This window comes from Talpa occidentalis, unplaced genomic scaffold (genome assembly GCF_014898055.3).
Source record: "Talpa occidentalis isolate TD23 unplaced genomic scaffold, MPIMG_talOcc4v2.1 talOcc4.3, whole genome shotgun sequence".
Taxonomy (NCBI): domain Eukaryota; kingdom Metazoa; phylum Chordata; class Mammalia; order Eulipotyphla; family Talpidae; genus Talpa; species Talpa occidentalis.
In genome coordinates, this window is record NW_023603184.1 from 144,757,930 (window position 1) to 144,785,780 (window position 27,851).

Below are 27,851 nucleotides of genomic sequence, written 5' to 3' on the forward strand. Positions count from 1 at the left end.
ACAGTCTTTTAAAATTAGAGTTTTAATTTGGATCCTATTGGTGTAAGCCATAGTCATGAAGCCTAAGGCATTACTTAGACTATATCTGGGGAGAACTTTGCAGAGAAGGATTAGGCTGTTGATCCATGGGGACCTAACTCACTCATTCATGTAACAGCTACTTGTCGAGTGCCTGCTGCTTTTATATATTTTGCTTATTGAACTGAGCAGTCAAATAACAAGAGTGAGGATAAAACAGTCTTGATCTCATTCTGTTGGAGAGGATAGAGTATGACCAAATCGACGATATCTATGTGTTCAATAGATATTCACATATACTTAGATATAGAAAATTACATGAAAATTATAGTGAATATAGTCAGAGGAAGGGATGAAAAAGTAGGAAGTAAGGCATACTATTTTTGAAAGTAGCACCCAAAGGTGACATTGAGCAGAGATCTGAATGGAGTGGGGTGCCAGCCATCTAGGGGAGAGCCCCAGGCAAAACACCAGCAGAAGAAAAGCCTCTAATTGGGTGAGCTTGCTTATTTGAAGAACAGCAAGGAGATGGTAATGGCTGGAACAGAGGGAGGGGTGGAAAATGCATTCTCACTGGTGGGAAATATTTTATGGTTTGATGTTCATTGAATAGAAATTTATTGTTAGACTGTGTTAATATTTTTTTAATGTCTTGGAGCATTCTAAGATTCTAATAGAGTCTTTTATTATAATTTTTGTTTATTTAGTTATGGGTTTAAATTTTGCTTAACTGCTACCTTAAAATTTTAGTATCTTAAAAACTTAACAACATGCACAGGGTTAGAAGTCAGACAATTTTGTGTACTTTAACACACTTTATATTGATTTAATCTGTGATTTAGCAAATGTTCCGGGAATTCTATAATTTTTTTTTCCACTCTGGTATATACAATCTTTCCATTATTTCACAGGAAACTCTGATGCTTATTTACAGCAAAATAAATACCTGAGATGAGACAGTGAAGCAAACTGGAAATAAAAGTATTGTGTGGAAGAAAAACACTGGCATGGAAACTCAGTGGTCTCATCTCGGTTGCTCAGAAGGTTTAATTAATTGTTAAGGTAACATTTTCCTTCACTGATGATTGTATTCTGGCTACCTGCCTGAGTTATTGTGTACTTTGACAAAAGAAGCAACTGTTTCTGAAGCATGAGTAATTATGTTTGGTTATTCCTAGGACATATTCTGAAATATAATTGTCTTGTTTGATGTGAAGCTATTGACACCTACTACAATTACAAAATCCTGGGACTGATTATTAGAATAATATTGGAAAATAAGAATCTCTCTTAAGACCTTGCAACAGAACAACTGTTCATTTTCAAGGAGAAGGAAAGAGCCTATGAAGCACCAGATCAAAGTTGGTAGGAAGGATGGGGAGGAAGTTGTTAGCAGTGGATCTGAACACACAGTAGGAGGGGCCACTTCTGGATAAGAAATATGGTGCCATTGTCATCCTTCCTGTAAACATATGATAATCACTGACCTTGAGATAGCATTTTTATAACATCAGTGTGTTTATCTATAGTCTTTTAGCAATATGTACTTGATCTAACTGAACTTGCCATGGTATATAAACATGGGATATACTGATTTATGGGGCCTTCGTCTCTGACAAAAGTTATCTATGGATGTAACTCTCTGAGCATAAAATGAAGATTTTTCATGAACAAAGGGGTTATCTTTGAAATCAATGTCCCCAGGTATGTAATTTAGAGACTTTGGCCATTCATTACATTCATTAACTTGGGCAGAGTTTTCAACCTAATGTGATAAATGAAGTAGCACAATTTCAGATCTCGCCTTACTTTCTTGTATTACACAATTCCCTTTATTATGGACACTGTAATTCAGTACACAAGAATGTTCTAAGCATGCAGAGGATAACTAACAAGTATCAAGACATACTTGTTTACTTCTGCCACATCACACAGATGTCAGCTGGCTAAACAGTGCTCTAAAAGCTAAACAGCACTTTTTCTTTGTTGAAAGTGATAACTGAGCTTGAGTCTCAAGATGCAAAAATTAAGGAAACATATACTCAGGAAATGCAAATGCGGTATTATATATGTGTGGTCAGCAATGGTTTAAACAGAATCTAATTACACATAGAAATAGAGGACAACATATTATTATATGTTTGCTATTTAGAGTCAGTATAATGCTGTGATATTGATAGGCTCAGTGAGAGGAATAGGATTATTAGTGTTTGGAGAAGCAAAATATAAGAAAAAACTTGCATGTAGGAAAATGTGTGATGTGCATCAAAACCTATCATTAATTTTGGATTATTTTTGTAGATATGCAAAATAGAGGTAGTGCAGAATTTCCCACTGAACTAAGGGACAGGGGACTTAATGACCATGTATCACTTGAGTGCTGGTACATACCTTTGGTTTTCGGCAATTATAAGAAAGTACCAATAGTTATTTCTCAAAACTCTTCTCTTCTTTGGAAAAGTTACTGGAAATAACTACCTTTCAAGATGTATGGAGTTGTACACAAAATTTGCCATGGGACACACCTGATTCTTGGGTGGTCTATATCCTGGAGGGTCAGAGGCCTCATATGGATCTTTCTTTCATGGTGTGTCCCATTCTCAAACTGCAGAGCGAAGTCTGGTAGATTTGGAAACACAGAGTGGGGGCTCATCTCTAAGTTGTGAGTCAGAGGACCCCACTAGAGCATGATATAAATTTATCTGAGCCTTTGCAGCATTATTCCCAAGAGCCAAGTTACAGAAAGCTAGAGCCAAGGAAGAGGAGTGGATGAAGATGTGGTCTGCATACAAAATGGAATATTACTCAGTTATATATAGATATATAAAGGTGAAATATATATGAAAAGGTGAAATCTTGCCATTTGAGACAACATGGTTGGAAATGGAGGTGAGTATATTAAGTGAAATAAGCAGAAGGAGAAAGACAAACAGTGGGTGATTTCAATTACATGCGGAATATAAAGAAACCAAACAAATGTACCGACAAAACTACATCAAAACAAGCCTTAGAAAGCTGACTAGGGAACTGATGGGACTGGAGGGGGAGAGTGAGATTCAGGAGCATTCAGGAGATTCAGGAGCAAAAGGGGAGGTCCCCAATGGACTGTGCTGGAGGATTATGGGAGCTTTGGTGGTGGGTGTGTGATGGTAACATACATATGAAAAGGTGTGAACCTGTATCACTAGATCATACACAGTGTTGTGAGCTAATGTCACCTTGGTAAAAATAACACAATTTAAAAAAATCAAACAAAAACCAAATTTATCTGAGCCTAATCTCCCCTGCCCTGGCACTGGCAGGGGCTACAAAGCAGGCCCTTTATTGAAAGGGCAAGTCTGCCAGGACACAGGAAAGGGGGAGGCTACCAGGAGGGTGGGTAGGCAGCATCTCCTCCAAATCACACAGCTGAAAGTGTTTCTTAGATCAGAGGCTGGAAAAAAATAAAAACGAGGAAGTCTGGAAAACAGGGACCCGAGTTGGCAAGTCTTTCTTAAATGCCCAGAGATAAAATAGAGAATGAATGCCAGAGTAGATATTTTTAAAAAATTAGGCCCATTCCATTTCTGCATAGAGATACTTAATACACAATATAAATAAGGTTTGGGGTAGTTATAAGAATTCACATGAAGATCACTTGCCTAGCTCCAATACTGCAACAGCATTCTCAATGCCACAAACTGTTCTCAGCTATTTTAGGTTTTCAGAGTCCTAGTTTTTGGTTAAAAAAAGAAAATAAAGAATAGGCACTGCAATATCCTTCCAGGAGTTCTGCACATAGCAAACATGATGTTCAAGGAATTAACTGTAGACAAGAGAGTAAGACTAGCATATTGGAATCCTAAACACTGTTGGTGGTGGTGAGAGTCCTGAACACAGATTCTCAAAAGTATGGACCTGTAGGTGTCTATACTCCCACCAACAGTGAAAGGGGGTTCCTTTTACTCCACACTCCCCCACACTTGTTTTTGGTCTTTTCAATGTGGGCCATCCTCAAAGGTGTGCAGGCGGTGTCATTGTGGTTCAGTCCTCATAAGTGCCACCTGCTAACTCATTGCGCCACTGAAGCCGAACCTGTGACTCAATTCCAAGGGAAAACAGCATGGCGGCTTCTCAAAATATTAAAAATGGATCTACCATATGATCCAGCAACTGCACCCCGAGGCATCCACTCCAGGAATACAAAAACATTAATTAAAAGGGATCTCAACACTCCTGTATTCTTTGCGGTACTATTTACAATAGCTACATGATAGAAACAGCCTAAGTGGATACATGGATCAGGAAGATGTGGTCTGTAATCACAGTGGAATATTACTCAGCAATCAAAAAAATAAACTCTTGCTATTTGTGACAACATCGGTGGAGCTGGAGGGGATTATGCTAAATTAAGTTAGAAAGAGAAAGACAAATACCAGTGATCGTATTGATATGTGGAATATAGAGACATACTAAGGGTCAAATAAAGCCAAACCAATAAAAAATCCTAAAAATCTGAGTGTAGTATTGAGGTTTTTAGAGGAGGGGGTCAGGACCAAACTGGGAAGGGAGCACCATGAACTCTGGTAGAGGCTCTGGGTCCTTGGTGGTGGGTGTGGCATGGTAACAACATCTGAAATGATCTGCTACCTCTAGCCATAAAATGTTGTAAATCATTATTAGCTCACTTAAAAAAAAATTGACATTTGGAATATGTTGAATCATATTCAAACTGCAAAATAAGCCAGAATCGATTAAGTCTTAAATGAAGTTTCCTGCATAGGATGCCTGGATTGACATTTTCCAAAGGATGAACTGACTTTTTTGCTTCAGAGTGGACTAGCCTGTGAAAGGCAAAAGGAGATTGTCAGCATTTTTACCGTTTTGCTGAAGGTGGAGGAAATTGGTCCCTGAAAAGCCTTCATTATCTGCGTCCTGGCCTCAGGTGGCTGTGAAACCTACTGGCTGCCTGTGTCAGGGCACACAAAACTGAATTGACCCCAGAGGGAAATTTGCAGCTGGCTCTTTAAATGCAACTGGGCTGAAGCAGGGACTCCTTTCCCCAGCTGGACCTCCAGCCCTTTCCTGCCGACCTCAGAGGCACCACCATGCATGTTTGTCTTGGCCCAAAGACCCACAAATGATCCTTCACAGCCATGGAAGGAGTTCAGCTGACCTTGACATCCCTGCTTCTCACCTGCGCTGGTCCTGGAGTGGCCACATCTCCTCTCCCCTTGTCCCCACCCACACCATGTCCCACATTCACCTGCCATTGCTTTAAGGAATCTTGGTTAGATTTCTTCAACTATCACTTTAAATAACATGGTTCTTTGTTTATTTTTTAAAAAATCTTTTATTAAAAGCCTCTGGCTAGGTCTGCAGAATGGTGATAAAACAGGACAAATGGACATTGGACAAAATTAAGATTGGCCATTTTTTGGTATCAGAAGCTGGTCCTGAAGCCCTTTGCCGGGGACCAGATCAGAAGAAACAGTTGACACAGCTGTCAGTGGTTTGTACTGCAAGGGGAAAAGCCTAGTGTTTTCCTCTATTGAAAGGTGAGGGCCTTCCTGGTGGCGCAGGGGGTTAAGATGCAACCTATGAAGTTATCCGCAGCCACAGCTGGCCAGGGAGCTACCCACATGGCACAGCAGACCTCTCCTGTCTCCCCGCTGCTCCCTTCAGCAGTGTATTTCAGTAGATCTGCCTGTTCTGCTCCCCACTCTGTCTCTGGTGAATCCTCTCCCCGCCCCATACCTCTGAGTGTATTTCAGTAGATCTGCCTGTTCTGCTCCCCACTCTGTCTCTGGTGAATCCTCTCCCCGCCCCATACCTCTGACCTGTACCCCAGCTCTTGTACACATAAATAAATAAATCTTTAAAACAAAAGAAAAGAATGGTGAGTGTGGCACAGTGATGCTGGTTTAGTTTTTCATTTACTTATTTCACATGTTAAAGTGCTTCTTTCCTCTAAGGGACCAGCTTCTGTCAATAGAGAATACTGCAGCTATTTTCCTTCATGTGCTTCCTGGAAGTGCCTGGGGGGCTTTGGGTCAACAGACACACTTCTGACTAATAAAAAATGTGTCTAGGCATATGGACCACATCCTGCAAAGGCCTCCCATGCCCATGCCTGCATGCCTTAATTGAATTGATTCAGTTAATTACACTCATGAAGATTATAGCAGTTTAGATGAAAGTGCATTTCATAGACTAAGATGCGCCACCGAGGGACATCCATTCTGTCATTTCTTAGCCGTATCTGTGCCACTGTTGACAGAAATTTTTAATCAGTTTAAAGGGGACCAGTCATGGTAAGGAATGTTCTAGTAACTTCAAAGGGCTGATCGATGTCATATTAAGATCAAGCTCTGCCTCTGGGAACCTGGAGTGTTTTCGGTCAGCTGCCTTTGATAAATCCAACTTTAAGGCAGACTTAATTAACATGACATAAAAATAGGAGGATATTTGTGGTGTTGATTTTTCTCCGCATTTGGTTCTCAGCAAATAGCAAAATCTTCACTTCATAAAGTAAAGCAGGCATCAAAAATGTCCAGCTATTGTGGAAAAATGACATTGGCTATAAATAATGCTGTAGTAGCAGAGGAAAATCCAGCAGATTTTCAAGGGAATGAGAAGACATCCCTGATATGTTCAGATTAGTTGTGTATTGTATTTAAATGAAATTTATCCTGGTGTAAAGGTCATTCATTTGCAACCAACTACTATTTACTGCACATCAGCTCAGTGCCCTGGGTTTACATGAACCTTTTTGTATGCAGATATTATACCCACCCTAAGGCATTTGAATCAGAGACATTACCTTCTTTGTTACCAGGTGTAAGATCACATAGTAAGAAACCTGTGGCTCTAACTCAAGCCTTTGGATTCCAAGTCCAGGACTGGTTAATTGACAATCCACTGTCTCTCAGTAGAAAGACAATATAAAGACTTTTCACTAGTTGACCAGGTACAAAAGAATAACATTTATGATCATTTCATTGCATGGAAAAATCCCTGATTTAGTCGAACAACGACAGTTGTATTTATCTTATAAGGGGCTGTCTGCTGAGACAGGAGCATCAGGCAATGTCCGTGGGAGACACAGCCAAGGGCTTGGGAGACCCCAGCGCCCTTCCCCACCAGCCACTCCCTTCCCAGTTTGTTCTTGCACTATTTTGGAATTCCCTCCTTTGAAATGCATTATTTTGACAAATTGCATTACTTACATTAAAACTTCCTCTGGGCTGGTACTTCTGTAAGAGGATGGTCCCCAGGGAAAGGGGAGGTTCTGTTACAGGGCAACCCCAATGTGAAATGGGTTAGCCTGACTGTGGTCCTCCCCTGCTCTTAAAAGGGACTTAAAATGAGACTCAGCTGCAGGCATATGCAAAAAGGTTAATAAAGGGTTTATTTACAAAAAGGGGAAATGAAGAAAGGACCAACTCAGGGAGAAAGAGAGAGAAATTGGTGAATGTGTCCTACCAGCTCTGCTTAGCTGGAACCCCAATAGCACACTGAAAGCCAGCGGAAAAAACAAAGGACTCCCAAGGCCCACATGTCTGGTTATACCAAGCCTGGCTGCTTGACTCCACCCTCAGTTCCCAGCACCCTCCCTTTGGTGGTGATGACATTATGGGATTTGTAGTCTTTGGTGCCTTTGATCTCTTTGGTCTGGGGTGAGGGTGGGGCCCAGAAAACCTGTGTTTGTGGAGTTTGTTCAGGACATTCTCTCCCCCCAACAATTCCAGGTTCCCTGCCCCACCCAAGGGAGGGTGGAGCTGAGCAGGGAGGAGAAGCAGGAGAAGAGACTGGGGAAGGAAGGAAGCAGGATGGAGAGCAAGAGGAGACCTGGGGGAGGCACGTGGAGCAGAGACATGTGAAGAAGCTGCACTTGCTTCTTGGTCCTGGACTGGTTGAAACAGACATGAGTGAGAGACTGTGGGGAGGTGAACAATGGCAGCTTTGATTTTGATTTTTCTCTTTCCTTCCAGACATGCTGGGGGGCCCCTTCTGCCCCTTTCCTATGGGGCCCCCATCAGAAGGTGATTTAGACTTGTGGGAGGCTCCGGGCCTTGCTTTGGACCAACCCTGTTTGTTTGGAAATTGGGTAACTTCAGGTGCTTGATTTGGGACCCATATTCTTTGTCTTTTCTTTGTTGCACACTCGTTGTATTCAAGTTCCTTTCCATTCAAGGTCTTACACACTGGAGTATGTTTTGTCTTGATGAGGCACATGGCAGAACCTATTTAGAGCGGTCAGTTTTGGGGGTTCTGGAGTAGCCTCACCCCATCCGGTACACTTCGTGAATTAGAGTGTCATAGAAGTTAGTTGGCATTCCCACTTGGCCAGGTTGGGAGTATCTGCTTGGAGCTGCATGATGAATGAAGTCTGAAGTTGTGTCCAGGTTGAGCAGGCTGTTATCAATGTCAGTTAAGGGAGGGGCTACAGGAACTACTGTAGCAGCAGCAGAAGTCAAGTAAAAACTGATTTTTGTGATCATTGGTAGATTCAGCTAAGTAGTTGATGGAGGTAAGGATAGAAAAGTTGGAAAGGAGGTTCCACAAGACCAGAAACCAGGCTCACATGATGCCAGGAGCAGGAGATGGGGGTAGAAGTGATTAGCATAGTTGGGAAACCAGCTATAGGAACTAAAAATCCTTAGGCACCAAGGCACAGGCACATGCAAGCAAAGTGTCAGATGCTGTTAGTGTCTTAGGGCCAAGACCAAGGAGATTGAGGCCATTTTAGACTCTCAGGTCCCTTTCAAATTCTATGTGACGGGGCCTCCCTGGTGGCACAAGCAGTTAAGTTGCACTGCAATGAAGCTATCCACAGCCACTGCAGCACAAGTTCGATCCCTGACCTGGGAGCTACCCACATGGCACAGCAGACCTCTCCTGTCTCGCCTGCTGCTCCCCTCAGCAGTGTATTTCAGTCAGTCTGCCTGTTCTGCTCCCCACTCTGTCTCTGATAAATCCTCTCACCCTCCCGTGCCTCTGGCCTGCACCCCAGCTCTGGTATGCATAAATAAATACATCTTAGAAAAAAAAAAATTCTACATGGCTATAAGAAATCAACAGTAAACAGGCCACTCCACCAACGAATGAGCCCCTCCCACAGAGAAGACTATTTCAGGGCAGTCTCTGCACTAGTGAGGGGCCGCAGCCCTCCTGCCCACCTGTGACTACACAGGTACTTCTTTTCGCTAACTTTCTCCCTGCAGGGCAGCAGAGGCAGCTCTCCTCAAGGGTGCCCCCCTGTGGCCATGCAGGCCTCTCCCTTAGCAAACCTGTCCCTTTCAGGGGCAGCCCTTTGTGCTTGCTGTATCTGTGCAAGTGTCCTTTATTTTTCTCTCCCTTTATAATAAGCCTGCCCTTTTGGATATGACTAACCACTCTGTGTCATGGAGAAACTCACCTGGGAAACTCATTGGTTCCTGTGAAAGGGGAGCTCTGGTGAACCCAAGGACCCCGCTCTCCGAACCCAACAACTCCAAAAATGACTTCATAGTGACGAACACTTTAGTGTGAATTTTTCTGCTAAGTTCCATAGCACTTAGAGAAAGGGCAAAGGGAGAGAAAGGGTAATTTTGAAGCTAGAGCCACGATAGCCATATGCATTATCGTGTACCCCAGAGCACTTCTGAGGACACCACGGGGAAGGGGGGATCTGCTAACAAGACACGGGACAATATACATGGAATGTGCTGTGTGGATGGTCACCTTAGCTCTGGGGACAGGCAGCCCACTCACGAGAATACATATTAAGGAGTTTCTCCTTCCGATAAGTATACCAAAGTCTTTTCCCTGATGCTAAGCCTTTTTCAATAAGTGTGGTTCTCAGTGATCACATTTCCCCCAAAATAAAGAGGAGCTGAAACAATTGCACCTGGGCAGGATTCCAGAAATTCTTAGAGAGTCCCCGTGATGCATATGAAGGAATTCAGTCGATCTGCAATTTTTAAGAAGCTGATTATTCAACTAATGCATTATCTTCTGGACCCTTGTTTTATTTCTTCCACTAGTTAATTTAGCAATATGTCAGTTCTGATGAGAAGGTTTGATAGGGAAGAAGATGAAGCTATTACATGAAATGAGTTTGGGGAATTACCAATGGGTTTCAATTATCCACATTACTCTTACTGAAGGTTGATTGACTGTGAAGAGCGGTAACTCAAACAGCCTTGCTATTTCTAAGGCAGAGATGTCCTTGCTCCTTTTGCCTCTTTGAACAGAGCATACATTATATGCACATTTATGAACATCTAGATTCTCACTTCCCCAGTCCCATTATCTGTGATTAGAAAGATTAAAAAACAACAACAACTTGATCATTGATCATTTGGTGGTGGGTGTGGTATAGTAACAAACACCTGAAGCTATGTGACCCCTAAATCACATGCTGTGTTGTAAATCAATCAATAAACAATACAATTAAAAGAATAAAAAAATGAAAAAATCAGCTGCAACATAGATATGATAAAGGACTGAAATAATTCAATATTCAATGTCTTTTATTTAGAACTTATGTACTAGATCAAAGAAGAAGAAAATAATGGTAAACTGCTCTTTGCATGGAAAAGAAAGCAGAGGCCACACAGTGTGTGATGTATGGCCTATGGGTACTAACCTGTCTTTAAATGCAAAAATGTATAAGTTTAAAGGAATATTTGAAATGAAAGACATTGAGATGCTCTGTGAATGCTACCAGCTCACAAGGCATTGACTTCTCCTACACTGGAGCTGCTTTTTGAAATTTGGTTGGCTCTTCTCTCTACTCATTCAAATCTTGATCATACTCCAAAGTGACTATTGAGATCCACTTTACTGTTCTTTGGTCTATTGTTACAGATGTAAGACCGTGTTCTTAGATATTCATACCCGCAATAGTTGTTTTTTTATCCAACTGATACTCTCTTGAGATATTTGTGTATCTTAAATAATTACTTCACTTGTGAATTACTGTTTGTCTTTCCATATGAGGAACCAGTATCATCTCCCAGACTAGACTATAAATTCTTCAAGAGTCAGGGGCCATTTATGAGCTATCCTTAGGTAGCCCCATTCAGAAGTCCAACTGTATTTAGGTTGGACCAGTAGAAAAGGCAATTTCATATGATTCCACCTATTAATAGTTATAATAGAATTAATTGTCTAGTGAATAGAGTTAAAACTTTCTGCAGTTATCCCTGCTCCACTCAAGAAAGGGTGGCACTGAGCAGGGAGGAGAAGCTGGGGAAGACTGGGAGAAGGAAGGGGGGAGACCAAGAAGGAGACCTGGAGGAGCCACGTGGACTGGGGAAACGTGTGAAACTCGCTTGCTTCACGGCCTTGGGCTTGTACCAGGGATATTGTCTTTTTTTCCCCAATGAATGTGCCGAGGCATGAAGGGTTAAATAATTTCCCTGAGAATACACAACTGGCAGTGATAGAACTGGGTGTTCCAGTTGGTAGTCAGTCTCAACTCAAGAATTCTAAAGGCCATTTGGACCCTAACCTATAGGAATACAGTTAGTTAAAAATTAGAACAGGGCCTCCCTGGTGGCGCAGGGGATTAAGCACCACACTATGAAGCAATCCGCAGCCTCTGCAGCACTAGTTCGATCCCAGGCCGGCCAGGGAGCAACCCGCATGGTGCAGCAGACCTCTTCTGTCTTGCCCGCTGTTCCCCTCAGCATTGTATTTCAGTCAGTCTGCCTGTTCTGTTCCCCACTCTGTCTCTGGTGAATCCTATCACTGCCCCGCCCCCGCTGTCTCTGGTCTGTACCCCAGCTCTTATATGCATAAATAAAGAAATCTTAAAAAAAAATTAGAACAATTGAAAGATCATAGTGAAGTCAGAGAAAGACAAATACCAGATGTTCCATTCACACATGGAATACAAAGAAACAAAATAACAAACAAAAGTAAACCCAATAAATTTTAGAAATCTGATTGCATAATTGAGGCTACCAGGTGAATTGAGGGTGGGGGTGAAAACATCAAGTGGGGAGGGGCCCAACAGTCTATGGTGAAGGATTGTGGGGCTTTGGTGGTGGGTGGGGTGTGGTCACACACATCTGAAAAGACATGAACCAGTACCTCTGACTCATACACAGTGTTATAAACCAATGTTACCTCGATAAAAATAAGAGTTTTAATTAGAAAATTATTTAGTCTTGGGAAATGTGCAGCATCTGGTGGAGACTTTATAATTTGGAGTTACAGAGTTAACATAAGACCTACAGTTTTAGCTTTTTTATAAGTATAATTTAGAAATATAGTGCCTCAGTGTCCTGAATTATAAGCTGGAATTTATATCACTGACTTCTCCATATGAATTTTTTAAAGGGAGCAAGAAAACTGGATCATATAAAATGTGTTTAAAAGGAGCTCTTAATTTATTAGTTTTATTTTTACATTTGGTTACATCGTATGCATGCAAAAACTTTCATAAAATTATATTTAATCTCACTTTTCTACAGTCAATACTTGTTCTCTAATGCAGATATTTATCAATTTCTTTGTTACTTGAAAGCTATAAAACCCACGCAAGCAGATACTATATAAGGCTGTTTAACCAATAAATTGATAACTTCTCTCCATATATAATGCATGCCATGTACACATCACATATATCATTCATACACATGCAATCTGTTTAGTAATAGAATTTGTCTAAATTTCAAATATGTACTTTTTACAATTTAAATTTTTTAAAAAATAAATGAAATATTCCAGTTGATTTCCTTTATGTTTGGATGACAAAAATGACATTCTCCTTTGGAGTACAGCATCAAATAAAGACAAAAACATTACGTGGGGAATTGGGAATTTGGCTTTAAGTTTCTGAGCCTTAAGTTAGCTAGAACAATAAGTCGGATGATGTTATGTCTGCAAGTGTCTTAAAGCAAGTTTTGCTTATCAATTTTCAAGTCTATGTTCTTGGAAATGTAAATTCTGTTTCTCTTAATAAATAAAATAAGCCACATATTCCCTTCTCTTTAAGAAACTATCCAAAGGAGAACAGACCTGGATTTTTCTTAGTCTTGGGAGCGTCCTGTAAAAGCCAAGTCATTCCCGATAAGTGGCGATTTTCCTGGTAGGAGACCCACAGGGCTGTGCCCCCAGGCCAGGTGTGGGCGAAGTTTCTGGGCAGAGCTTGGGGTTCAAGGGTCGAAGACTGACTTTCTAGTCATGCTCGTCTGAACCACATGAGCCAGCCAAGGTTTCCTCTTTTCATTACCACCAAGGGTTATCTGGGGAAGCAAATTGTGGGCCATCCTAGTGTTTGATTTGTGTTGCTTCTGCTTTAGAAAAAGTTCGTAAACCACACTGTGGCCACGCGCGGTCAGGGAGGCGAGGGGGCCGGTTACCTTCCTCCGGGCGGTGATGGAGCTCCCCGGGCTGCGTCCCCAGCTGCCCCCCGCGCCGCCCTGCTGCGGGGCCGGAACCTCACACGCCAGCGGGGACTCCACGTCGCTGCTTGTGCCCCAAAACACAAAAGAGAGCATGTTCCAGTGAGTCACCTCCATGTTCAGAAAGGAAGATGTGGTTTATCAAAACGCAACCTCGGGGCCTCCCTGGTGGCGCAGGGGTTAAAGTCTCAGCGCCATCAAGCTATCCCCAGCCGCTGAGGCCTGAGTTCCATCCTGGGACAGGGAGCTACCCACATGGCTCAGCAGACCTCTCCTGTCTCCCCGCTGCTCCCCTCAGCAGTGTATTTCAGTCAGTCTGCCTGCTCTGCTCCCCACTCTGTCTCTGGTGATTCCTCTCACCCCCGTCCCTTGCACTTCTGTCCTACACCACAGTTCTCCTATGCACAAATCAATCAATCAATCAATCTATCAGTGAATCAATCAATCTTTAAAAAAAAGAAAGTTAAGAAAAACCTCATCCTCTGGCTGACTCTGGCACTTACTTGCCTCACCCTTGGTGAAACTAGGATGAGCTAATTGTGAATATAAAGCTGCATCCAATACTGCAGTGCCAATGACATCTTTTCAGTTGCCACGTTAATTTCACTCTCCAATGCACAAAAGAAATACTAAATTTTATTTTTTAAAAAGAAGGGTAACTACTTTTAATTAGAAGGTGGGATGGTATGAAAAGGGCGTGGACTTAAGAAAACCCACCCTCTTTTTTCTAATTGAAATATATTTGCCATGTGACATTGCATAAATTGAAGATGAAAGACATGATTATTCTAACCATCGCAAAGAAACCCTCAGTATGAAATCAGGTCACCTCTGTAATGTTTCTGTGACTGGTGGTGGTATCATACCTTCTCGGTCTCCAAAATTCTAGATTTATATCCCTTTCCCTCTCTCTACAAACCTAAGTGTGTCTGACTATATACAGGATGGCATGACTTTTTACAAAGATTTAAAATCATTTGTGGGCCTCCCTGGTGGCGCAAGGGGTTAAGACGTAACACTATGAAGCTATCCGCAGCCACAGCTGGCCAAGGAGCAACCCACATGGTGCAGCAGACCTCTCCTGACTCGCCTGCTGTTCCCCTCAGCAGTGTATTTCAGTCAATCAGCCCCTTCTGTTCCCCACTCTGTCTCTGGTGAATCCTCTCACCACTCACACCTCTGGCCTGTACCCCAATTCTTATATGCCATAAATAAATAAGACTTAAAAAAATAAAATAAATAAAATAAAATCATTTGTACATCTTTAAGGCAGGAAAAAAATTAAAACCAATAGCTTTTCGTGATATGACTAGAGATTTAAATTGAGTCTAATTGTAATACAAAAATCTTTCTGAATCGTAAGGAAACATTTCTCTTTTGAAAATTTGAAATTAAAAGGATATACTGATATCTCAAGTCTACATATTTTATTTTTGTTGATGTTGACAACATAGACCACATGAAATTCATGAAAATACATTATGGAATAGGATCTATGTATGTAATTATCAAACCAACATACATTTTTTTTTCTTTTAAATACCAAGTGGAAGATTGGGTCAATAACACACTTCTAATTAATAAATGACCCTTATTAGTCATTTTTTTTATTGTATTGCAATTAGTCATGACTCAGACAATGCATGAATGTAGCTGGTTCGCATTTCCATTATTAATCATTACAGATGACATATTTTAGGCAGCTCTCCTGCCCGCTTGTGACTGTGCAGGTGCCTCTCTTTTTCTTTCTCCTTTTCCTAATAAGGCTGCCCTTTTAAAATGTAAATAAATAAATGACATTTTTCAAACGACTGCTGATGGTGAAGTAACAGATTGTAGATCTGGGTAAAAGTTGAACAGAATAATTCAAATAAAATCTGTCTTCATTCAAATTTTTATGTGTTATCTTTTATGTCATTGCCATATTGAGAACAAAAATGAGCCAAATTTAAATGAAAGGATAACACCCACTTATTGTAAACAGTGGTAGTGAAAGGAAGGAAGAGAGGGAGGAAGGAAGGAAAGTAGATCCAGATCCTGGCTACAACTGTGTAGTTACTATACTGCCTACCTTTTTGGGGTCTGTCATCACTTATAAATAAAAGCGGAATACACAGTGTGGTTCCTTCTATCTCTGGAAGTCATTTGTAAAATATCATGGCGTGTCTAAATTTTTAATGCTATTCTTACAGGTTTCCCCAGCATGGGGCCTCCCCCTTTCTAAGCTGCTATTTAAGTAAGAGACTCAACCTCAGACCCAACTCCAATGTTCCTCTGAGGCTTTTTGGCTACAGGGCAGCTTGACTTTAGGCAAAACTGAACAGGTTATCGTTGGAAAACAAGACCACAGAACAAATGAAGCTTGCTCTGCAATAACTTGCCCATGAGTCAGGGAAATCTCATATTCCTCCTTTCAGTCTTCAATGATCTGTGAGTTGAGCTTCTTGAAAACCCTCACAATCATGTGTCCTATTGCAACTGTGTCCCAGAGGCAGCTCTGAGATGCTAGAGGATCACCTCCAACCAGGCTGTCCCTGGAATGGTGTCTGGGCTTAGGGCATCTCCCAGGTCTCTCTGCAAGGTGAGAAATCTTGGGGGTAGAGAGTAGCCTGGCTGAGAAATAAGGTTGAGACAGACTTGATCTAAAGCATAGTACCTGAGCTTACAGAAGTAGAGCTTAGACAACCACTGATGACTCCAGCTAATGGGTAGAGATGGTCAGATCCCCAATCAGGGAATAATGGCAACATCAAGAAAGTAAAAGATCACCCATGGAAAGTCTGTGTTTTCCCATAAAGCACATTGTATCTGAGTGTAGCTAGGCAAGATATTTTGGTAATTTTTATGCACAAAAATATTTAAGAACTCTTCCAGTGGAAGGAAGCAGTGGCAAATCTACCAATACATGTATTGGATATAAAAGTCTTTCACTTTTGAGATGACTGTGAGATCCTGGAGGGAATGAAGGTGAGGAGGGAGGGAATATGAATGTGTTGCTTCCAGCTGGACTCCTTCCACTTCTTCTAATATTAAATCTGTATAGCAGTGATACCAGAAAACAATGACATAAATTTGTATTTGTTTATTATTGGGAAAAGCCAAGGAGGCAGTGGAGATGCACTCAACAAGTGCCGGGCACAGCAGGGCACCAGCAGCCAGAGCAGAGATGCAGCTCGAGAAACACACAAAGCCACTTGATGATGCTTAATATCCAAAAGTAGATGTTGAGAGGCTTTTTATTCTAAACCAGGTGACATGGATGTGAATTTCTAGTAAGTGGCCTTACAATGCAGCCTAATCTTTTTCTATGTCTTTAGATTGGAGATGGAGTTTTTGAGTATTTGCAAAGATGCTGTCCTTGCGCTAGGGAGGCAGTACTTTCGCTGCAACAGGATGAGGCAGAGAAGGCAGCAACATGAAATTCAGACATATATTAAAATTAGTTCAAACTGATATTAAAAGATTGCTGTCAAGACAGAGCAGATTCTTATAACTTGCTCCTAATGGGGGAAGCTGTAAGTTCTTCCCTGGGACTTTCCTTTGATTTTAACAAGTGTTGACATGTTTATAAAATATATCCTTTCAGGCTGATTTCATGCTGAAACTGTTCTGCTAAACATATTTCAATAAGGAGGCGGATCAAGGTGGGAAAGGAGATACAATAGCAGAATTTGAAGCAGTGACTTCAAAAATTCTATGTGAAGGGAAGTGGGTTCCCTCATAGAGAAATGTCCTCTGTGGATGAAGTGCAGTGTCACCACAGGCTGCAAGCCATGTGTGAATGAGTAGGTTACCCACTAGTGGAATGGCTTAGGGAAGTTCAGTTACTTCCTCAAAGGGAAAAGAATGCTCCCCAACTAGGAGAAGAATTCCCCAGGTACTGGAAGTTGAATTGTCTGTCTCTTGCTGCTCAAAGTTAGGTCTGTGAATCATCAGTGTTGATGTCACCTGGGAGCTTGTTAGAGACCCAGGAACTGGGGTCCCTCTCTAGAGCTAGTGGTTCATAATTTGAATTTTGACATTAAACTCAGATGATTCATATGCTCATTAAAGTTTGAGAAGCACTTATATGCATATTAAGGTAAATACACAATCTTACTTGCCTTCGGGAATGTACGCATGATGTTTCTGCTTTTAGAAACCCTCTTCCTGGTCCTCCTCCTTCTCCAGGGGAATTCCTAATTTATCCTTTAAGTCTCTGCTTATAAAGCACCTCTTGCATCTCCCTCTTCCCATGCCTCTGCTAAGGAGGCCACTACTTTCCAGCACACCTCAACAGCTGAGGTACACACAGACACACTCTCTTGCCTCCCTCCCGTGCCCCGGAAGAGAGTGGGTGCTCTTCCGCTGGACCAACAGGATCCTGAACCAAGTCTTGTTGTGGCACTTGGTCAAATTCCATGGAATTTTTCCAATATGTGCCTGTTTCCTTCTTTAAACTATAAATAATGAGAGGAGAGACACCCTTTGGGACCTAAGGCAGCACTATGCCATGGTGGATGGTCAGTTAGAATTTATTAATGCTTTTTCTTTTCTTTCTGAGCATCCTTGGTTGACCTCAAAAGATTATGCTCAATAGAATGTTCGAATTCAACTCTAAATTTTTTCCAGTGGTGACAGATGGTGGGATAAGCCTCATCTGAGAAGATAATTTAAAGAATTTCCCAGGATAGTTCTAATGAAAAAAGATCCTGCTGTTGTTGCTAAAATGTCGAGTAAACACAATGTAAAATTGAAAGAATTTTAACAGATTTTTAAAAGATAAGATTTGTTCCTATCTGTTCCTTGGGTTGTCTCATTTCCATTAAGGAGAACTACTCTTGAGCTTTATATTAAGTCCTTTAATCTCAACCCTGGGAGAAAAGGAAAGCTCACTTGCATTTGAAGAGATTTTGAGCAAGGAATCAAGATGCTTTCAATAAAATCAATTTAATGACATGCCACAAATAAGAACTTAGAGGATTTTAAAACACACCATCATGTGGTTTAAAATAAAAGTTTGCACAAGTGAGTATGTTTCATTTTCCTTCAGCTGAAGGGGTGAGACTGTTACATGAAGGGATTAAACAGTCTTTCAAAATTGGTTTGATTTAAAGAACACTTCCTGTGTTCATTCCTCACACCTTCATCTTCTGACCAAGCTGTTGACAGGGACTTCCTCCTTGAGCAAACATTAGTAGGGCTCCCTCAGCCTTCTTGTCAACCAGACCTTCACTGTGACCTGCCATATGCCATGGTCGCTGTGTTCAGATTCAGCAAGGACTCCTGCTTAAGTCAGTTTAGAGAGAACCTCTCCACACATGATATCTAATCAGTTCCTCATTCCTCACCCTTGATCACTAAGACCTTAGTCGACCTTCAGCCAGGATCTGCTAGGACAATGCAGCAAAGAGCCCTTCCCCTTAATATCTCTACTTAGCGATGGCTACCCACTGACCCACTTACTCTGCTCATTGGCTAAACATTCCCATTTGTCTTTGTTGTATTTGCTGTTGAGCTCATTTCTCTCTGACATCTCTCTGCCCTACTGCAATAGTGTAAATAAAATCTATCTTGCATTTTTAACAAGTGCATTTTAGCAAGCGTAATTTGTTTTTTTAAACGTACTCTTCTCCTTCTCTGTCTTTATCTCATAGGTAAGAAGTCTCCATGGTTTTGTCTGAGTCTCTTTGTTTCGCTCCTATATTCATATTTTTATTTTCTAGGGTGATACATCAGAGTTTGATTTTCTCATTATATCATCTATTTGAATTAAATGCCCATAACTGAAAGACCAACTTAGTCCTAATCAGTCCTGTAGGATTTTAGTAAAAGTATGAGAAGACATAATTATCCAAATCTCCAAGATATTTGGAAACAATTTCTATGCCTTTTTCAATATTTACAAGTGGCCAAGTAACTGTAGAATGGCAAATTTCAGATTTTTCAAACTTTAGTAAAATAACAATAATATAATAACAGTGAAACATAAAGTGGCCAACTTTTTATTTTTCCAAATAAGGGAGTTAAAAAATATTCCTTACTACCCTTACTCTAACCATTTTCCTCAAAGAAAAGCAACTGTGATGATACAACAAAAACTATGATACGCTATCTAAGAATGAAGGATATTTGTTTTTTAAAAAGGATATTTGCTTTTCATACACATTCACTATCATTTTTGGTCTTGAAATCAGTGAAAATGTTGCAGACATAAGTTTTGGTACAAATTTTATGACATATTATTAAATAATAGTAAAGAGAATATAAGCGGGTTACTCATAATTAATCATAAAACAAGTGGTTCATTCTTAGCAAAAAGAATAGCCTCAAATTAGCTATCCTCTAACTAACTCACCCTACTGCATGGGAGAAAATATTTTCATACCATACATCTGACACAGGAATATCCAAGATCTACAAAAACCTCATATAACTAAAGAAAAAGAAAACAAATAACCCAATCTAAAAATGGGCTGAATGCACACTTCTCCAAAGAAGGTAAACAGATGGTCAACAGGCACATAAAAGCATGTTCATCATCACTTATCATCAGGGAAATGCAAATCAAAACCACAATGAGATACCACCTTACACCTGTGAGATTGGCCCATATGCAAAGACCAGAAACAAGTGTTGATGAGGATGTGGACAAAAAGGAACACTTGTACTGGTCCAGCCCCTGTGGAAACAGTATGGATGTTTCTTGAAATGTTAAAAGTGGATCTACCATATGACCCAGCAATTCCACTCTTAGGGATCTATTGGAAGAATAAAAAAAAAAAAAACATGAATTTGAAGGGAAATATGCAGTCCTGTGTTCATTGCAGCACTATTTACAATAGTCAAGCTATTTAAACAACTTCAGTTCTCAAACCCAAATGAATGATCAAGCGTATGTAGTATAAACATATGATGGGATACTACTCAGCCATTCACAGTAAAATGGGTGTGACTGGAGGGGATTATGCTAAGTGAAATAAGTCAGAAGGAGAAAAATAATGGATGGTGTGACATATGTGGACTATAGAAATGCCAAACAAAGAGTCAGATAAAGCTAAACCGATAAAAAGTGCTAGAAATCTGACTGTAGAATTATGCCAACCAGAGTCAACAAAGCGGGAGACAAGACAATGGACTATGTGAGTTTTGGTGATGGGTGTGGTATGGCAACACCTGATGGGGGAGATTCTGTACCTCCAAAACATAAACTACATTATAAGCCAATGCAAACTTAATACTAAAAATAAATCAAAAAGCAGTTATGATTACACCATTATTATTTAATTTAGAAAACAATGTATAAATTCATATGGTTGGTAAATTCCTTTCCTTATTTTCAGTACTACTTGTGCTGAAAAACTTTGACCCGGAAAATTATATTGATATCATTCAATTAAAACTTTCTCATGCAGGCAACTCTCAAATCTCTCAGATACATCCAGTGAAACATAAAACCCATCAGAAGTAGATACTACGCAAAATAGCTAGATTACAATATAAAAGACAATCAAATAATAAACTTTTTATTAAAATATGGTCTAGATAAAATTTTCCACTCTACTTGGATGAAATTGGATACATAGTTCAAATCACTCCAAAATCTTATTTTTCCTCATTGATAAAATGTGCATTGTAACAGAAGCTCCACCAGACAGAAGTACAGTGATGGCACAGGGTAAGCTTCCAATATGAAACTGAGAAATGATGCCACTTTGAAACCTGTAAATTTATTTACTCTAAAGAGTCCCCTTGTTAGGTTTTCAGTACATTGATGTTAAATTAATCACACTATATGCAGCCCTTTTGAATAATGCATAAATGTTTGCTATGGTAACAGTTCTCTTTTCTGTTCTGGGACTTTGGTTTCCTAAAGATACTCAGTAAAGATTTCCATCCTTATGCTGACTCTTGACTATTATTGTGAGATTATGAAATGGAGACTAGTTAAGACCATTTTAAATACAAGAAAATACAGAATTTATTTCAAAATATACAAAGCTGTGGCCTGTTCAGACAAACAGTTTTATATCTACCAACCTGGGAAATATCAAGATAATTGAAGCCAAGCTCTAAAACTTCCAGAAGACATCTGAAATTTGTGAAATCAGCATTGTACAATGCAGCAATCTCACTCCTAAGTATCTATCCAAAGAAGGCAAAAGCACTGAAGAGAACGGATGTATGCACTCCTGTGTTCACTGCATCACTATTTGCAACAGTCAAGTTATGGAAACAACCCAAGTATTCAAGAACAGACCAGTAAATTAAAAAAATATGGTATAGGGCCTCCCCGGTGGTGCAGCGGTTGAGCGCTGGGTTGCAAAGCTGCCCTCAGCCTCTGCAGCACCGGTTCAATCCCCGGCTGCTCCCCAGCCACTGGAGGAGGGTCCCACATGGCGCGCAGACCTCTCCTGCCGCCCGCTGCTCCCCTCAGCAGTGTACTTCGGTCCCTCTGCCTGCCTGCTCTGTTCCCCGCTCTGGCCATAGTGAATTCTCTCACCCTCCCGCGCTTCTGACTGTACCCAGTGCTTGTATAAAAAAATAAATAAATCTTTAAAAAAAAAAATATGGTATATGAATACAATGAAATACTACTCAGCAATAAAAAAGACTCATCATCTGCATGGTGGCAGCAAGTTCTTGTCTCATGCTCGTGCCATGAAAATTGAGGACATGGGTCATGAGGCATGAGTTTTAGAAAGTTTATTCAGTGATAGGGAAGCAGCAAAGCTCCCTGCAATGACAGGGAGGAAGCATCTGAGTTGGTGCCCTCCACATGCTCTTGTCTAGGATCTTTTATGCCAACTATAGCTCCTCAAGTGGCCTCTATCTATTGAATACACGAGGGAGGAGGTAGCTTGCTAAAGATTAACACACAGGCAGCTAAAAACTTGGAAAAGTTTGCTGGACTTGGATTTAAAGACACAGGGTTATCACCTGCCTCCCTCCTGCTCTTTTTATGAACATTTTTGGCCGTCTCTCGCTCACAGGCACAGGGCTTATACATTTCCATTCTTCTATAATTCTTCTTCTGCCACTTTCATTCTCCGTGGGGCTTCTGCCCTGTCTAGCTAACCAGAATCTGTCTCAACAACGGATGGGACTGGAGGAGATAATATTAACCAAAGTAAGGCCAAAGGAGAAAGACAAGTATGTTTTTGTTTACTATGTACATGACTTACTATATGTCCTTTCTCCTTGCTTCTCCTTCTTGCAGGCTATATACTCCATTAATTTAAGAACCTTTGTTGGTTTTTCAAGATGCATTACCCATCCAAGGCCAGAGCCTATAGCAGGAGCTTAGAAAATATTTGTTGATTCCCTGTGCTAATTAAACATAGTTTCATATGCATAGAAAAACAATGGCTAATGGCATTATCAGTGACTTTTTTCTCTTGTTCCTTACTATATTTTTTAAATATTGTAAACTGGACATCGTTATTCGTAGTAGCTAGAGATCTTTATCCTAAGATGTATGATTTCTATGTATGAATCCTAGTGCTTAGAAAAAATTTGGAAATTAAGTGTTATTATAACTGCAATTATAAGGACTTCAATTATTAAATAACATTTTCCCTCAAAATCAAATTAAATTTGCAATCTAAACATACAGGTTATAGCATCAGTGATGTGTTCTCCTGGGTCCTGCCAAAGGGAACAGACAATCCAGCTGTTAAAAGTGGACTTAAGTGTTTGGTAGAAGCAATAAGATCAAGAAAACCAGCCAAAGCTACCTCAAAATAAAAGTAAAGCTTTAGTGAGGCCAGGGAAGAACCTTTTATCGCAGATAATTGTCTATGAGCCTACATCTTGCTTCCCTTATATCTCGGGAGAATGAGACTGTCAAGTGATTTCATGGTTGTCTGTGTAGATAAGTGGCACACTGAAATTTAACTTGGACAATCCTACAGAATGCCTCACTGATTCTGGATAATGAGGCTTAGATCAAAAGGAGAAGGTAAGTGAAGTGAGTCAGAAGGAGAAAGACAAATACAATGATTTGTACAATAGACAAAGCAGCGAAACAACCAAACAAAGCAAAGTCAAACCCTTGCACTCTGAGCGCAGAAAGGTGGCCCCAAGGGGGAGGGAGGTGGTGCAATGGGTGGAGGGGCCAATGGGTTGGTGGTGGAAGGTGACTGGGTATCTGGTGGTGGGCACAGTGAGATACGTCAGCCACTAAGGTGAGAAAGGACACCTGAAATGCAGATAGTGTTGGGAACTAATGTTTGAAACAAACAAATAAAAAAGAGCAGGAGCTCTTGGAAGCTGCTAGATGGAGTACCTGACACAGTTTAAAGATGCCCTGGACAGAGCCCCTGCTCTCCTGATGGGGAAGAATGGGCAGTGCCAAAGGCTTCCTTTTTCTTAACTGCACTAACTCAAGAAAATTTGCAGTTCTTTATTGGGTACATTAAAATATATTTTTAAATATCCAAAGTTGGGCCTCCTGGTGGCACAGGGGTTAAGTCTCAGCACTTATATCAAGCTATCACCAGCCACTACAGCACAAGTTCGATCCCTGGCCAGAGAGTTGACCCATATGGTGCAGCAGACCTCTCCTGACTCGCCCGCTGCTCCCCTCAGCAGTGTATTTCAGTCGATCTGCCTGTCCTGCTCCCCACTCTGTCTCTGGTGAGAGGATTCCTTCTCACCCCCTACACCTCTGACCCTGCACTCCAGTTCTTATATGCATAAATAAATAAAAACAAATCTTTAAAAAACAAAATATCCAAAGCCCATAGGAAGATTTCCAGGAAGAACTAAAACGATATTTTGTTGGAATGGGTTGAAGTATGTTCCTTTAAAAAGAGCAGGGGGTGACTGGTCATATGAGTCCTGCTCTCAGACATGTTGGCAGGTTGAGTCGAGCCTAATGTGTGTCTGTTCTCCATGTACCTGGGTTTTGTGCTATTAAATTACAGATTATTTCCACATCGTTCAATTCGCTTAATTTCCTAGTCCTGAATGCATTTTCATTTCACCACAGTAAAAAGAACAGCTTATTAAAAATAAAAAATTAGAAATAGAATCTTTTTAAAAAGAGAGCTATCGAAAGCATTTAGCAATGAGAACATAAAACTCACAAGCAGGGAGCCGGTCTGAACTGCACAGGATTAAAATACTTTAAATCAGCTGCTAACACTTAAAAATGGAAAGAATGTGCCTAAAAAAGCCTAAGTTCTTGTCTTTTCTTGGAACAGTAGTAAATCAGACTGTAGTTGGTGAACTTGGGGCCCTTTCTATGCAAAATTCTTTTTGAATCTTTGGCACTCATTATCACTGGCCTGGATAGTACTAGATCATGTCGTCTCTGGATGACAAAGGTCAGTGACATATGTTTTATAAAGATTTTATTTATTTATTTTTGCATAGAACTGGAGTGCAACCTAGAGGTGTGGGAGGGGGTGAGAGAATTCACCAGAGACAGAGTGGGGAGCAGAACAGGCAGACCTACTGAAACACACTGCTGAGAGGAGCAGCGGGGGAGACAGGAGAGGTCTGCTGAGCCATGTGCTCCCTGGCCAGAGATCGAACTCAGGCCTTTGAGGTGGTCCTTCGTGGTGGTAGCACTGAGCTTAACCCCTAGGCCACCAGGGAGGCCCCCGTAACATATATTTTAACTCAGATATTCTTCCTTTTGATTTTTTAAATTATCTATGCCATCAGTTACATTTGTCTTCAGATTTATTGATTTTTTAACTTGTTTTGCATTTTAAAATAAAGTCCTTTTATACATGATTTTCCAAAGGCTTAGAGATGTCTTCTGTTGTCATACCTAAACTACCCAGCAGTTTCATATACAACTGCTAAAGAATCATATTCATTTGCCTACTGGGGACAAGAGCTGCAGGAATCACAAGGAGTAAAAGTATCTTTCCTTATCACTGTTAACAGGTGTCACTCGCCACTTTAAGGCACTTCACTATTTCACAGTGAAAAAAAAAAACAAAAAACAAAAATGGGTTTTATGATCTAGCTGGAGTTGAAATAAAATTGCCTGGTTTTATTTCCAAGTATGTTTGTCCTTGTGGTGAGAAAGAATATATGATTCACTACTGCACCCCTCAGTGCTTAGCGCCAACTGCCAAGTAGTCTCAAAAAATAGGTAAGGTCAGAAAATGGCCCTTTATCTTAAATGGTCAGATAATGGCAAAGACAGTCTTCCAATTCCAACTCTAGGCTTCTGCCTGTAAGAGTGCTGGCCCTGGGAGACCAATGTGAGTGAAATGATCAGATAGCTGCAAATACTCCATAGACACGTAAAAGGACATTTGATGACTTTGTATGGAGACAAAGCTTACATAAATTATAATTACGGTTCTTAAAACCAGTAAAAAGATAGGACACAGAGCAGCACTCATACACTCAACAAATATGTGCTGTGAGAAGGTCAGCAACTAGTATAAACCTGTTGAAATTTAGAAATGTTCTCTTGCCGTGGATGGAGTGGAGATGCCAGCGTGTGCTGGAAGGCAGAAGACTAGGGTTCAGGTCCGATCTGACACTTCCAACAGTTTATTTGCAGCATTTGCTTCATTTTTCTGATCCTCAGTTTCTTCATCTGTTCAATGGGGCTGATTCTACTGATAGTTACTTTATAGCGTTTAAAAAAAAAAAGATTTATTTATGCATACAAGAGCTGGGGTAGAGGCCAGAGATGCAGGGTGTCAGAGGATTCATCAGAGACAGAGCAGGGAGAAGAACAAGCAGATTGAGCTGAAACCCACTGCTGAGGGGAGCAGCAGGCGAGACAAGAGAGGTCTGCTGTCCCATGTGGGTCACCTCCTGGCCAGGGATGGAACTCATGCTGCAGTGGCTGTGGATAGCTTCATAGTGCTGCATCTTAACCCCTTGCACCACCAGAGAGGTGTTTTTGTTACTGAAAGGAGAGCCTCTCAGTCAGCAGTGGGTAAGCCTGTAGGTGAGCGACCTCCACTCTGCTGTTGGGACAGGTCCTTGCCTTCTGTTGCTTCAAATCCTGGGACACTCTCAGCAGGGGAGGGGTCTCGTGCCCATTTGATTCATAAGAGACCGAGACACAGAAGTTTGGCCTCTGCGGGCCTTACAATTAATGGCTTCGCTGGGGCCCCAAGCCTGGCTGTACCTGACCAGTCTGTGCTCTTTCTCAGGTGCCTGCTGTCTTCGTAATAACTTGCTTTCGTCATACGCTACATTTCCTAAACATGGCTCTTCTTTTCCAGGGGTACTGGGGCCCAGAAGAACAATGCAGACCAGTGTTAGCGTGAGAGTTCTCAGCTTGCTGCACCACGTCAAATGCAACTTCCCTGAGAGGAGAGGGATGTGTGCTGGTGAGGGGCCTCACCCAACAGCACAGCCAGGCCGAGGCCTCCGGGAGAGAGAAACAGAAAACCTCCTCTGTGATTCAAGACTAAGACTAGATGTGCCTAATTCAAAATCTGTGTTCCTTGTCTAACTTTGATGCTGGAATCCCTGCTCGTGCCTCAGTCATTTAAGGGAAAGAAGGTCACAGGACCCTGAAGGGAGGGGCCACCAAAAGAGTAACATTTGACCATAAGAAGAGATAAGAAGCACAGCTCAGTTTGGCAGGAGTGATACTCCAAGTCAGGCAGCCTGCAAAGAGTTAGGGCCAGAATCTGAGGCCTGGGGGCCCAGAAGGCTCAGGGGATGAAGGATGTAAGAGGAGACCCTGGGGGTCATGATGTGGCTATGTAATCCCTTTAACCCCACACCCCACAACCAACTTGGATTCCTGGGGAGTCTCCTGCTGAGAAAGGCAGCAGAGAGGCAGGTAGCTGAGGTTAGTTCAACTACCCATGGGGCTGATGGAGGGGACAGAAGAGGGGTTATAAACGCCAGCAGATTTGGAGAGGAAGGGAGAGGAGAAGGGGTGGGGCCGGGGGAAGAAACAGAATTTATTATCCATTATGGAGAAAGACGCACTCGCAGCAAGTTGTCTTTAAAATGGACAGAAGTAGGGCCTCCCTGGTGGTGCCAGGGTTAAGATGCAGCACTATGAAGCTGTCCACAGCCACTGCAAATGAGTTCGATCCCCAGCTAGGGAGCTGACCCACGTGGTGCAACAAACCTCTCCTATCTCTCCCTCTGCTCCCCTCAGCAGTGTATTTCAGTGCATCTGCCTGTTCTGCTCCCCATTTTGTCTCTGGTGAATCTTCTCAGCCACAAACCTCAGTTCTTGTATGCATAAATAAATAAATATTTTTAAAAAATAAAGCAATGGGAACACAGATCAATAAATAGCTGTAACCTAAACGCAACTGTTACAGGTTCACATCATTGCAGCTTGCAGAATACCATCGAGTCCCAAAGAACAAGACTGAAGAAACCTTGACTTGTTCTTGGAAATTGCATTTCATCCTTTTTCAGGGGAAGAAGAGCACGGAATTTTACTGAAATCGAACAGATGAATGTGTTTCATCAATATTAGGACACTATAGCCATTGGCACAGCATGTCTACGCTGTTGCCT

At 41.3% G+C, this 27,851-nt stretch overlaps 1 protein-coding gene across 1 annotated transcript in view; it reads right to left on the minus strand.

Annotated features, from left to right (window-relative positions):
• SPHKAP (SPHK1 interactor, AKAP domain containing) overlaps positions 1-27,851 on the minus strand; it is a 108,754-nt gene that overhangs the window by 71,628 nt on the left and 9,275 nt on the right. The window contains 1 exon segment of the mRNA XM_037522149.2: positions 13,356-13,461. Within this exon segment, the coding sequence (XP_037378046.2) occupies positions 13,356-13,461 (106 nt within the window).